Source organism: Ictalurus punctatus, chromosome 4 (genome assembly GCF_001660625.3).
Source record: "Ictalurus punctatus breed USDA103 chromosome 4, Coco_2.0, whole genome shotgun sequence".
NCBI lineage: Eukaryota > Metazoa > Chordata > Actinopteri > Siluriformes > Ictaluridae > Ictalurus > Ictalurus punctatus.
This window is the reverse complement of record NC_071284.1, coordinates 20,529,440-20,543,386: the sequence shown is the minus strand read 5'-3', so window position 1 is coordinate 20,543,386 and position 13,947 is coordinate 20,529,440. Positions and strand designations below refer to the sequence as shown.

The 13,947-nt window shown below is 37.4% G+C and overlaps 1 protein-coding gene across 8 annotated transcripts in view; it reads right to left on the bottom strand.

Annotated features, from left to right (window-relative positions):
- Window positions 1-8: 8 nt before the first annotated feature.
- Window positions 9-13,947, bottom strand: part of prdm10 (PR domain containing 10) — a 92,118-nt gene continuing 78,179 nt past the window's right edge. For 4 of the 8 annotated variants that reach the window (XM_047154985.2, XM_053678033.1, XM_053678038.1 and 1 more), the window contains 4 exons: window positions 10,781-10,918; window positions 10,303-10,444; window positions 6,855-6,955; window positions 369-1,532 (listed from right to left, as the gene is read on the bottom strand). In XM_047154985.2, coding sequence (XP_047010941.1) covers window positions 1,341-1,532; window positions 6,855-6,955; window positions 10,303-10,444; window positions 10,781-10,918 — 573 coding nt within the window. In that variant the 3' untranslated portion in view covers window positions 369-1,340. Of the gene's footprint in view, window positions 148-368; window positions 1,533-6,854; window positions 6,956-10,302; window positions 10,445-10,780; window positions 10,919-13,947 lie in introns of those variants that run through there. The other 4 variants (XM_053678035.1, XR_008393898.1, XM_053678034.1 and 1 more) reach the window with 4 other exon arrangements.

The following is a 13,947-nucleotide window of genomic DNA, read 5'->3' as shown; positions in this document are numbered from 1 at the left end:
ACTGGTATAAACACTTTGATAGGCGCGCTGTATGACTGTGCATCTGTCCTTCATTAGTTTAAGCAGAGGTAAAAGACTTGTTTGTCCTGTAACACCAGCTTAGCAGCTGTGTCTTCTGGTTGGTTTTGTTTTGAAGCTTTGTTCAACCTACAGAAGAATGTGTGGAATGCATTGTGACACAGAGTCCAAATGTACTTAACGATCACTCAGCCTTACGAGGCAATCACAGTGAAGTAAACTTTAACTACTCTCATCTCTAGCATCAATTGAGTATTAAAATAATTACTGAAGGGCTTTTATAATTTTTCATACATGACAAAAAAAAAAAACATTAAGTATAATCTGCATAACACAACATACACTCATACTGGCAGTTATGAATAAATTTTATTGATTGACCTTTGTTTTTAACATGTGTAAATGTTCTGTGTATGACAAACCATTTACATATTTTAAAACTGCTACATGCAGTCGCTGTAAGTTTGTGTCCCACACAAACTCATAATTTGTTTATGCGTTCAAAATAAACAAGACACAGAAGAGTTTTACTGAACTACGTAAGTTTCTATCAACAGAATTACTCTGAACCCCCACCACCCAAAAAATGCTAATGCTCATTCCCAGAACATTCACAACAAAATTTGTGATATACAGGTGTTAAAAAAAAAATATCTTGCCAACATTAGAGACATCAGAACATATTCATTTGGAGACAAGGTGCTTCTACATATTATAAACTCAACCAATACGAATAATATAGCTACGCTTCTTTACACTGAACAAGCCTCCCGCTTTAAATTGTGGCTTTGTGTTATCCTTTGAATTTCATTGTTTTTTTTTTGTTTTGTTTTGTTTTTATTTGTGGCTTTTTAGGTTATACGTATTCAACTCACTGTAAGCAGTAATGCATATGCCAAATAAATACTAAACATCCATTAACCAGGAAATTAATACGCATGATACATGGTATGTTACAAACCAAGAAACACAAGTCAACAATTTAAAACATACATGAATAATGGGAAACAAAATAGGAACCCGTGTTTAGGGGGTGTTTAGGGATGTAGAAAAAAAATCAAGACATTTAATTCTATACATTTTATACATTCAGTGTCAAACTCAGTTTAATCTGTGCCTGTTAATCTAGATCAACAGCAAGACTTTAAAACGTCATATATATATATGAAAATTACATATTTTGTACTAAACAAAAAATAAAATCTGCCCAATTACTCAAAGAAATCTCACATGCAAACTGTAATATCTCAACATAAAAAAAGATTAATTTAAATCAAATTAACATTGAGGTAAAATCATGGCAGAGCAGGAAATGGGACACATCAAGGTTTTGTAATTTGCACCTCACTTGCACCAGATCCATTAGTTGTGGTTTTTATTATGTATTGGGTTGTAGCCTGTTGACTGGCAGATGGCTGCTCCAATGAGTCAGTGTTTACCTCAATGGTGGTGGGTGGGACATTATCTTGTTTATTATCCAGCTCAGTCTGCCCCTCAGATATCACATAATGAGTCTGTAACACAAGCAAAATTATTTACATATCGTTACTTGCAAACATCATTATAAATGTCATACTTTCAAAGTTTGCAAATTTGAATCAAAGTTTACATAAAAGCTTGGTTTATGCTTTGTGAGAATTGCTTCTGAGATTCATCCACTTAAGAAATCCCTGAGTGTTCATAGTATTTCAAAACAGGATGGTATTTGTCTATCAACTCAATGCAAAACAACACTTTGTTGTGATAAATGTTTGAGGAGAGAGCGTAAGGACAGTCAAAGCTGTTGCCAGTTTCTGACCCTCATTATTCATATGCTGATACTAGCCCATCATTGAGGAGGTTGATGGGCAGTTCAGACACTTCCGTTTTGGAGAGCAACTTTCCTGTTCTGCCCCATTCAAAGTGCCTTTCTAGGATTCTAACGGAGTCAGCGAACAGTTCCAATAAAAAAAAACTATATAAAATCAAGCTCTGAACCCCACTGTTATGTTCAACTCCAATAAGATGTCAATGAGGATTCAGTCAAGCCTTGCTTCCCTTTTCTTAAGCATGCAAACTGCACATTTCTAAATTAGCAATTCAAGATATAGCACTGCTAGAGCTTTGTCAAATTAGCATTTTAGCAGATGATTCTGCTAAGAGGTGAATTATAAGCATACATTTTACAACACAACTGGATTCCTAATACTTCTCTAATTACTTTGGTATGTGATGGTCTTGTTTTGAATTATTTTTTTCATTTGGTTATATAGTTTTACAAGTCGTTAATATGAAACATCTGAGTTCCACAAAAAAAAGTTACATTAAATTTGTGTGAAAAAAAAGTTAATCCGTAAATAAACTTGCAGCAGCTCATGTCAATTACACAATTCGAAGCTGATAAATTGAGGATGACATACATAAATTTACACAAACTCAGGAGCTTTTATATGAACATTTTTCTGAACTAACTGGTTTTTGATGAACATGTATACCTTGTGTAAATGCTCCAGGGAATAACTGAAAATGGCCAGCAATAAAGCAACAGCTGATCACTCACACACGTGTGAGACGCAGATCTGTCTTTCAGGCAACAGCGGTAGAGCGACATTTGAATTGAGATTTTCTCAGTTAAATGCATATTTAGTATGGCTTGGTACAGTGACAAATATAAGACTAATTATGCCTCAGACCAATCCTATGGAATGTGTGGTCCGATGCTCAAAAATGGAAGAAAACGTTATAAATATAGGTTCATATTATCAGGTTATATAAAACCTCTTATTAAATGTGTGTAGAGAGATTAGTAAGAAAAATAAACCTTGGAACGAATGATCAAAGATCATTGTTTGCTTTTCTAATCTACAAAGCCAGGGTGAAGCCTAGCATGTAACATGTAAATCAAATGTAAACGCATTTTAACAAAATTGGCATACATAAATTGTATAGTGGACTGTAGGGTATACATTTTGACTACTACCATTTCTCATCTTAACTTAAAAAAGCAAACAAACGAAAAAAACAACCAACAAGAAAGCCACTGGACAGTGCATGTCCACATGTGACCGCAGTATCAGTTGCTACACTCCCATAAGAGACAAACTATAAGCAACATGAATGACTTGTCACTGGCTGGTATGAACACAGGGTCACCTTGATGCATGGATTCATTTTGCAGTAGATAATTGCCTTAGAGCGTATTTATTATAATTAAGATAATCACAATCTCAACACAAAAACAAGCTTTGCATTCTGTTTCTAAAAAGAAACCAAAACCACTACAATTGTGTTTTTATTAGATTGCAGCTGGATTTCAAAATCAGATGTTCAGCTATTGTTTAGAACACTGATTACAACTGTATACTTAATTGCAGAACATAAATGAACATAGAAGAGCACACTTCTTCCCTATTTTCTCAGAAAGCAGCACTCTAAGCTACAAGTTGTTTCTGTCATAATTGTTTTTAATAATGTGCCAAATCATTCACTTCACAAAGAATAAACAACTGTTTTGTTTAGCACAAGAAACAATTCTCTTTAAGCAATAATCAATCTTTAAGCCACATTTAAATAAATGTTACAGTCTGGTTTCATACACTGTCTTAGTTTATGTGTGTCTGTTATACAATTTAGTTTTATAGAATATATTCCAATGCTTACAGTGGGTCTTTTCTGAAGTTACAGTGGTGCTTGAAAATCTGCGAACCCTTTAGAATTTTCTATATTTCTGCATAAATATGATCTAAAACATTATCAGATTTTCATACAAGTCCTAAAAGTAGATAAAGAGAATCCAATTAAACAAATGAGACAAAAATATTACACTTCATTATTTTTTTATTGGGGAAAATTATACAATATCTGTGAGTGGCAAAAACTTTGTTTTCAGTATCTGTATAGCAATAACTGCAACTAAACTTTTCCAGTAAGTGTTGATCACAGGATTCATACAGATACTTTATAATGAAATTCCAGGACTTTCAAGGACTTTTCAAACATTATATATTTTTTTGTTTTCAAGGACTATACAAGAGATGTCATTCAAACATATTCTTTATTTCTTCTTTTTAAATTCCAAAATTATTATTATTATTATTATTATTATTATTATTATTATGTGAATAGAAGTGAATGAATGTGCTGCTCCTCTCTGCCCTTCACTGAACAGAGTAGCTGCAGAGAGAGGTGTACCTGTAGCGGGAAAGCAGGACCTTGCTCTTGCAGGACAGTACTGGCAACTCTCTTCTAAGGAAAGTAGCTAACGTTTGTCCAAAACGTCATAAGATTTGTTGCTAGGTGCCTTTTTGAAAAAGAAAAAAGAAGTTGCTAAAGGGGTCTGAAAAGTGGACCGGAGTTGTCTGTCAAAATGAGTGAGTGTATAGCGGGAGATGGGGAGGGGCTGCAGCGGTTTGTCATATTTTGAGTAAAAGGACTGTATTCATGTTCTATCAAAAATAAACGATTTAAAGTTATTTAGCAAGTTCCTATTTATTGTCAGAGCCAGATCACAGTGCAGCTCTTGCCAGGTTTCCCACTGAAGCTAAGCAGGGTTGAGCCTGGCCAGTACCTGGATGGGAGACCTCCTGGGATTGCTGCTAGAAGCGGTGTTGGTCAGTGTAGGTCCTAATGCCCCAGTATAATGACAGTGACACTATACTGTAAAAACAGCACAGTCCTTTGGATGAGACGTTAAACTGAGGTCCTAACTCTGTGGTCAATAAAAAATCCCCCCATGGCCCCCTAATAATCTCCTTTCTGAAATTGGCTACATCACCCTCCTCTCCACCAATAGCTGGTTTGTGGTGGGTGTTCTGGTGCACTATGGCTGCCGTCGCATCATTAAGGTGGATGCTACAGGTAGTGGTTGAGGAGATTTTCCCTCATGCAATGTAAAGCACTTTGAGTGTCTAGAAAAGCGCTATATAAATCTAACAAATTAATTCAAGCACTTTTTAATCATGACTAGATAAAAATGGCTATTTTCAAGGTCCAGTACTTCCAGTACTTAAATTTCAAAAAGCCAAATTCAAGTACTTCAAGAACCTTGTATGAACCCTGTGATCAATCCCGCACATTAGCTTGAAGGAATTTTAGCCCATTTCTCAGTACAGAACAGCTTCAACTGGGATGTTGGTGGGTTTCCTCACATGAACTGCTTGCTTCAGGTCCTTCCACAACATTTCTATTGGATTAAGGTCAGGACTTTGACTTGGCACTCCAAAACATTAACTTTATTCTTCTTTGGTAGAATGATTTGTGTGCTTAGGGTTGTTGTCTTCTTGTATGCTCCACTTTCTCTTGAGATTCAGTTCATGGACAGATATCCGGACATTTTCCTTTAGCATTTGCTGGTATAATTTCAGAATTCATTGTTCCATCAATGATGGCAAGTCGTTCTGGCCCAGATGCAGCAAAACAGGCCCAAAGCATGATACTACCACCACCATATTTCACAGATGGGATAAAGTTCTTATGCTGAAATGCAGTGTTTTCCTTTCTCCAAACATAACACTTCTGATTTAAACCAAAAATTGGTCTCATCCATCCACAAAACATTATTCTAATAGCCTTCTGGCTTGCCCACGTGATCTTCACCAAACTGCAGATGGGCAGCAATGTTCTTTTTGAAGAGCAGTGACTTTCTCCTTACAACCCTGCCATGCACACCATTGTTGCTCAGTGTTCTCATGATGGTGGACTCATGAACATTAACATTAGCCAATGTGAGAGAGACCTTTAGTTGCTTAGAAGTTACCTTGGGTTCCTTTGTAACCTCATAGACTATTACACGTCTTGCTCTTGGAATGATCTTTGTTGGTTGACCACTCCTGCGGAGGGTAACAATGGTCTTAAATTTCCTCCATTTGTACACAATCTGTCTGACTGTGGACTGGTGAAGCCCAAACGTTTTAGAAATGATTGTGTAAACTTTTCCAGTCTGATGAGCATCAACAACTCTTTTTCTAAGGCCCTCAGAAATCTCCTTCATTCATATATTTCCACAAACACATGTTGTGAAGATCAGAATTTGATAGATCACTGTTCTTTAAATAAAAAAGGGTGCTCACTCACACTCGTCATCCCATTGATTGAAAACACCTGACTCTAATTTCAACTTCAAATTAAACTGCTAATCCTAGATTTTCACATACTTTTGCCACTCAGATGTGTAATACTTGATCATTTTCCTCAATAAATAAATGACCAAGTGTAATACTTTTGTCTCATTTGTTTAATTGGATTTTCTGTCTTTTAGGACTTCTTTTAGAAATTCTGTTTAGGGTTTAGGTCATATTTATGTAGATATATAGAATATTCTAAAGGGTTCACAAACTTTCAAGCACCACTGTAAATGTAGTCATATATAACTAATAATGATTAGTCCATATAACTTATCACTTTAAGGCAAACAAGCCAAATTGACATACTTTTTGTAGTTAACCTGACCAAAATCTTAGACAACACAAATTAAAGCTATGAGTTTACAAACATCAATACTATTATTGAATTCTACCTGAACTTGTCAGTTGTCTCAATATTTCCCATTCTCAAATGAGTCTCATTAACTAAAGATAAAGTTGTGTTAAAGTGTATTTAGTTGATAGAACTCTACCATATTCAAAATAACGATCTCAAAGTAATCTCTCTTTAACTTTCTGCTTAATGTTTGCATTTTTATGAGCTTAAAATTTTAAGGTAACCAGATTACTCACTTGTTTAAGTAAAATCAACATATATATATTTTTTTTAAACTGTGTAGTCTGCACAATCCATCAAGCTCTTATTGTTTTTGTCCAAAGTTTTAACTGATAAATATAAACGCATAAGCAAAATTCTTGCTTGCATCAATGTCTCACCGTTTTGACTTGGCTGCTGTTAGCAGCTGCAGTGACAGGTGTGCCAGCATCTGCTAGCACATACTGCGCATGAGGCAGAGCCATCATCTGTATCTCAGAGGCTAAGAGAGAGACAGTGAACACACTTAACAAAAGCTGAACATTTACAGATGCACTCAAAATTATTCAACCTCCCCTGAGACTGTAAGGATTTACAAATTCAAGCTTTTCTAAAGACCTAGAATGTTTTACAATTACCTGTGTATCAGTTGATTGACATTCAAATTGATAGTGAAAATGTATGATGTCATACAACTGAGTAAAAGGATATTTTCTTAATCTAGCCATAATTATTCAACCCTATTCAGTGCTACTGGTTTTTAAATCACTGGGAAGTCTGCAAGGCTACAGCAATTGTGCTAAAACACAATTAGGCCACTGGGAACTCTATAATGTCACTCAAAAAGGCAAGAAGATATCCCAGACACTTACTGATAAGTATAATACGAACACTCCCCTCTCTGTGAACACACCTGGTTTCCTGGTTCCTGTGTTGGCACCTCTTTTCTCTTTGTTTCTCTGTTGACTCAGGTGCAGACAGATGAAGTTCCTCACCACTTGCGCAATTCTTTGTCTCCTCAAATACCATTTGTGCGCATTTACATACCTTCCTCTTTCATGCAAATATGCGTTTCCACCAAGCCAATCAATAGTTAACCCATTGTCTCCGTTGTGTGTCAAAGATGATATATATTTTGCCTTTCTTGGAATAAATGAGAGATCTTGTCATTTGAACTTTGTGTGTCATTTCACAAACTCTCCCAAGGCCTTAGTGTGGGAAGTGTGTAGCGGGGCGTGGGTGCCGTCTTTCTTGTGTACTCTCACTTTCTCTCTTCTTAAGAATTGTAACCCAGAGATTCTCCATTATCAAATCCTAACAGTTTTCTGGGGGCTCGTCCCGGGATATCGATTCTCAAATCATAACAGTTACATTTCCAGTATCATAAGTTTAAAAATCAGTGTACAGAAGCAAACCTGGGCATAGATGAAATAGCAAAATTTCACCATGAGGAATCTGACATTTCTGACACAAAACAGCTGAGGAAAAAACATATAGAAATACATATAGAAAACATATAGAAAACATATAGAAAAAACATAACGCAATTCTTTGGCAGTAATATGTTTTTTTTCTCAGCTGTTCTGTTCAAATGACCTGATGAAGACAAGAACAAAAGTGTCGGTGAACACTCTAAGAACACCACTACACAAGCAAGGACTTTCCCAGACACCTCATTGCACTCCACTCTTGATCAAGAAGCACATAAAAACTTGACTTAAATATGCAAGAAGAAATTTGCACAGGCCTATAAATCTCTGGAAGACAGTTTTATGGTGTGATGAAACTAAACATGAACTGTCTGAACCCATACACTAGAGGTATATCTTGCATAAGAAAGGCAAGGCTCCGTGGTCAAACACGGAGATGGTTACGTCCTGTTGTGAGGGTCTTGAACGGGTGATTGGCTTCAGGGATCTTTTAAAATACCAGGCTATTTAGGGGAAGAATAAGATTCCTTTAGTGGGTAAATTGAAGCTCTGTGATCATCAGACGTTAGAGCAAGACAATGTCCCAAGCATACATCCAACTCAACCAAAGCTTTGTTCTGGGATCAGTCCTGGAATGTCCTTTAGTGGTCATCTCAATCCCTAGATTTAAATCCCATTGAAATCCCATCCCATCTATGGTGGGAATTAAAAGAAAGCTGTGGTGGCATGGAAACCAAGAAACATTAATAATTTGGAAACTTTTAAACATGAGGAATGGGCAAAGATTCCAGGAGAGGTATGTTAGAAGCTTGTGAGCACCAACCCAGTAAACATGAGAAACATTTATTGAGGGTTATAAAATGTAAAGGAAGCTACACAAAATAAAAAAATTGGGAGTTGAATAATTTTGCACATGGACGTTTGTGAGAGAATGATTTTTCTTTTGAATTGTTAGCAGTAAGATCTACTTTACATTCTCAAAATCGCTCGAACATGTAGTAATAGACTTTCTTTGGTTAATAACGCCTTGGTTGATGTGCAGTCCCCTCTGAAAGTATTGGAACAGAAAGGCCAATTCTATTTTTTCACTATACTTTGAAGACATTTGGGTATGAGATCAAAATATGAATCTGAGATGATAGATCAGAATCTCAGCTTTCATTTCCTGATATTTACATCTAGATGTGTTAAACAGCTTAAAACATGGCAGTTTTGTGGCAGACCACCCAATTTGTAGGTGAGCAAAATAATAGAACAGAGAGTCTTAAAGTAAATAACAGTTAATATTTGGTTGCATATGCTTTGCTTGCAATAACTGCATCAAGCTGGTAACTGGCTGACATCACCAAATGTTTATATTTTTCTTTTGTGTTGCTTTTCCAGGCTTGTACTGCAGCTTCTTTGTTGTTTGTTTTGGGGGGTGTCTCCCTTCAGTCTCCTCTTCAGGAGGTGAAATGCATGCTCAACTAGGTTAAGGTTTGATTGTTGACTTGGCCAGTCTAAAACCTTCCAATTGTCCCCCTTGATGAAGTCCACTGTTGTGTTTGCAGTGCTTTTTGGGTCACTGACTTGCTGCAGGAAGAAGTTACTCCCAATTAGATTGGATGCATTTCTCTGTAAATTGGAAGACAGATTGTTTCTGTAGACTTATGATTCATAGATTGCAGATTCATTCTGCTGTTACCATCATGAGTTAAATCATCAATAAATATTTGAGAGCCCAATCCAATAGCAGCCAAGCCATTACACTACCTCTACCCTGCTTGAATGATGAGCATCTATGTTTTGGATCATGAGAAGTTCCATTCCTTCTCAACACTTTGGCGTTTCCACCACTTTGGTAGAGGTTGATCTTGGTTTCAGAACTTTTGTGGCTCATCTCTATATTTCTTTTGGAATTTCAATCTGGCCTTCTGATTCTTACTGCTCCTGAGTGGTTTGCATCTTGTGGTATGGCCTCTATAGTTTTGCACTTCTTCGAATGGTGGATTGTGGTACCCCCTCACCCCTGCCTGTGATGGTTGCTGGTGATGTCACTAACTGTTAACTAGCTCTCACAATATTTCGGTCATCAACTGCTGTTGTTTTCCTTGGCTGATCAGTTCCATGTCTGGTTGTTAGTTTCGTTCATATTTTGATCTCAAACCCAAAATGTCTTCAATGTATAGCGAAAACAACAGTATTGGAGCTGGTGTTCCAACATTTTCAGAGGGGACAGTAGCTTCATTATTGCATTTTATTTACATCACCAGACTGACTTGCATTTTGAGGGAGTTGAATAATTTTGAGTGCAACTCTATAAGAATGAATACTGACACATGAATACCAACAAGAATGAATACTGACAACATTCAGATTTACTATAAATTGTCTAATGAAATCTGCAAGAAGCAAATGAAAAGAGAATACACAGACTCACGGTAACTCCGATAGTTCCAGTTGCTAGGCAAGTAAGCATGCTGCACTGTCCCTTGTGTTTGACTGGTTGATGTTTGAAGGCGACCTGAATTTATTTCATGGGCTGCTTGTTGAGAGGAAGGGCTTAATGGCTGGCCAGTCACCTAATTGGGAAGAATAAACAAATCAGCCACAATGAGAGGTTGAAAATAATAAAGACATCCCAATCATGCTAAAGTAACCTATTATTTATGATGATGACAGAAACACCTAATCAAACTAATCCAATCCCAGTTCAGTGGTACCCTGGAATGTGCATTCTGAATATCAAGCCATACACAAATCTAATCAGATGTGTTCAATCAGAAAAATTACTACATGGTGTAACTACTAGTGGTGGTACTCCAGGTTTGGGATTGAGAAACATCTGTCTAAAGGAAAACAACTGTGCGCAACTGCAGCAAAAAAAATAAAATAAAAAAATATTGGGGCATGTGGACCTGCGCACTGGCCTGCACAGTCCCCACAGCTTCGGAAACCTGGATGTGCTGCACCTGAATGGAGTGCTGAGAAAAGCTATGAGGATCCTGCAGCTGGGTCATATCCACTGTTGAGTGCTGGGACTGAGAGGTTGATGGCTGGGAGACGGAAGTGCAAGATGTTAAAGGTCTTACAAACACATAGCTTGATTCTTACTAGTATGTACATTCATGGAAAAAGAAAGTACACCCACCATAAAGTCTATGTTTTTATTTATCAGGGTCTCAATAACAATCCTCACCAAATTCTACAAATAAACAATCACAGGTGGCTTAAAAAACAAACAAACAAAAATAAAACACACAACTGATTTCAATATGTAGTCTTTTTTCCAAAAAGTAAACAAACACTCAGAAACCAGGTGGGGAAAAATAAGTACACCATAATTCAGTAACATGTAGAACCACCTTTAGCAACAATAACTCGGAGTAAATGTTTTCTGTAGGAGTTTATCAGTCTCTCATGTTGTTTTGGTGAACTTTTGGCCCAGTCTTATTTACAACACTGCTTCAGTTAATTGATGTTTGAGGGCATTCATTTATGCACAGCTATCTTAAGATGCAGTCACAGCATTTTTCTTCTTTAGACAATTGCTGGTGTGTTGGTGTGACGAGGTATGATGAAAAAATGGTCCCGCACAAGAAAATTGATGGCAAGGCCGCAATGTCACTTTTGTGCAAAGGTGTTTTATTGACAGTGCTCCTATTTACAGTTCACCAAATGTGCACAAAAATATGTACATCCACGTGAAGGCCCCTCCCCCCCAAAATAGACAAAATAGGGGAAATGGGGAAAATGGAGGAAAACTACACAAAAATATATACACTACAGCACTTGGCTGATAACTCCTTCCACGGAAAGGTAAATACACCATATACTAGCACTGCAACTCCAAACCACAACCCTCCCCACACAAATGAACAGGCCTGGCTTTTAACCTGGAACCTCCACTCACATGGACTCCTCCATGTTCTTCCAGGGGTAAGTATTAAAACAATGACTTTTCATAAATCACGATATCTATAATAACACAATCTTCAGTATCATAAAACATATATGCATTCATCAATATTCATTATATAATATTCACTTTTATATAGGAAGTAACTTGGATCTTGTATTCCCAACTCCTCCCCAAAGAAACAACAGTTAAGACGGTCTAGTTACTGGAGTGATTGCGCAGGCGCAACGCGGGAATTCAATGATATCTAACTTTCTGATTCACCTCCGGGATTTGCAATTTGGTTCTGGTAACCTGGACTAAGACGCAGGATACACAGACAACTACAAACACAACAAGACGTGCAGCTAAGTACAATAAACATTTACTGGTATCTGGTGTCTGCATGTTTTTATTGTGGGATATGGGGAATGGATGCGGTAATGGAGTGGATGTGTGCGCATTATGTAGGTAAATGGCTTGTTAACCTGCCCTAGTGTGCACCCAAGGGTAGCGAAAACCGGAAAACGGGTGGATAGTGGATTATACGTGTGTGTAAATGTAGTGCTGCCGCAATCGTGACGGAGCCCTCTGTCACAGTTGGGTTCGATGCTCTGTTGCATGACCCAATTTGCGCTCAGCTTAAGCTGCTGTACAGATTCAATTCAATTTTATTTGTATAGCGCTTTTTACAATAGACATTGTCTCAAAAGCAGCTTTACAGAAACATAAACACGGTATACAGATTTTAAATGTGTAAATTTATCCCAAATTGAGCAAGCTGGTGGCGACGGTGGCAAGGAAAAACTCCCTAAGATGTTAAGAGGAAGAAACCATGAGAGGAACCAGACTCAGAAGGGAACCCATCCTCATCTGGGTAACAACAGATAGTGTAAAAAAAAAAAAGAAGCTCATTATGGTTTTATATGAAGTATATTTGGCCTTAGAAGCAGCCCTAGTCCCCGCAATCTGGAATTGGAGTAATGAGAGCTCCATCCAGAGGTAGGCATCCGAAACGGATCAGGCAGGTCCGGAGAGCAGAAAGGATCAAGATCTCTAGTATCTCCATAAAATCTTGTGTGGCTCAACAGAAGGAGAGAGGGAGAGAAGAGATGGTTAGGACTGTGCTTAGCGTAACAGAAAGTCTAGTCATGGTAGGCTTGAGTAAACAAATACGTTTTAAGCCTAGACTTAAACACTGAGACTAATTCTGAGTACCGGACATTAATTGGAAGGCTATTCCATAACTGTGGGGCTCTATAAGAGAAAGCTCTTCCCCCTGCTTTAGCCTTTGCTATTCGAGGTACTGTCAAATAGCCTGCATCTTTTCATCCAAGTAGGCATGGTGGATCATAGAAAACCAAAAGTTTGCTTAGATACTGTGGCACGAGACCGTTTAGTGCTTTATAAGTTAATAATATTATTTTATAATCAAAGCAAGCTTTGACTGGGAGCCAATGCAGTGTTGATAAGATTGGGGTGATGTGGTCGTATCTTCTGGTTCTAGTAAGGACTCTAGCAGCTGCATTCTGGACTAACTGGAGTTTGTTTATGCACGTACTGGAACATCCAGACAGTATGGCATTACAGTAATCTAGTCTAGAGGTGACGAAAGCATGTATTTCTGCATCATGTAGTGACATTAAATTTCTTAACAATATTTCTGAGATGAAAGAAGGCTAGTAATATTATCTACATGAGCATCAAATGATAGACTGAAGTCAATAGTTACTCCAAGGTCTTTTACTGCTGTACATGACGAAATGGAAAGTCCATCCAGAGTTACTGTGAGATCAGAAAGCTTACTTCTAGCTGCACGTGGTCCTATTACAAGTACTTCTGTCTTATCAGAATTAAGTAAAATGAGGTTAATTAGCATCCAAAATATTATTAGCATATATAAAATATATTAACATATATAAAGTAAAAAGCAGTGGGCCTAAAACAGAACCTTGTGGAACACCAAATTTAACCTCGGTATGTGTGGAGAAGTCGCCATTTACATCTACGAACTGATACCGTTCGGTTAAATAAGACCTGAGCCAGGAGAGGCCTGTTCCCTTAATGCCAACAACATTTTCTAATCTATCAAGGAGAATAGTATGATCTATAGTATCGAAAGCTGCACTAAGGTCGAGTAATACAAGCAGCGAGACACGACCCTGATCAGAGGCCAGTAGTAGGACA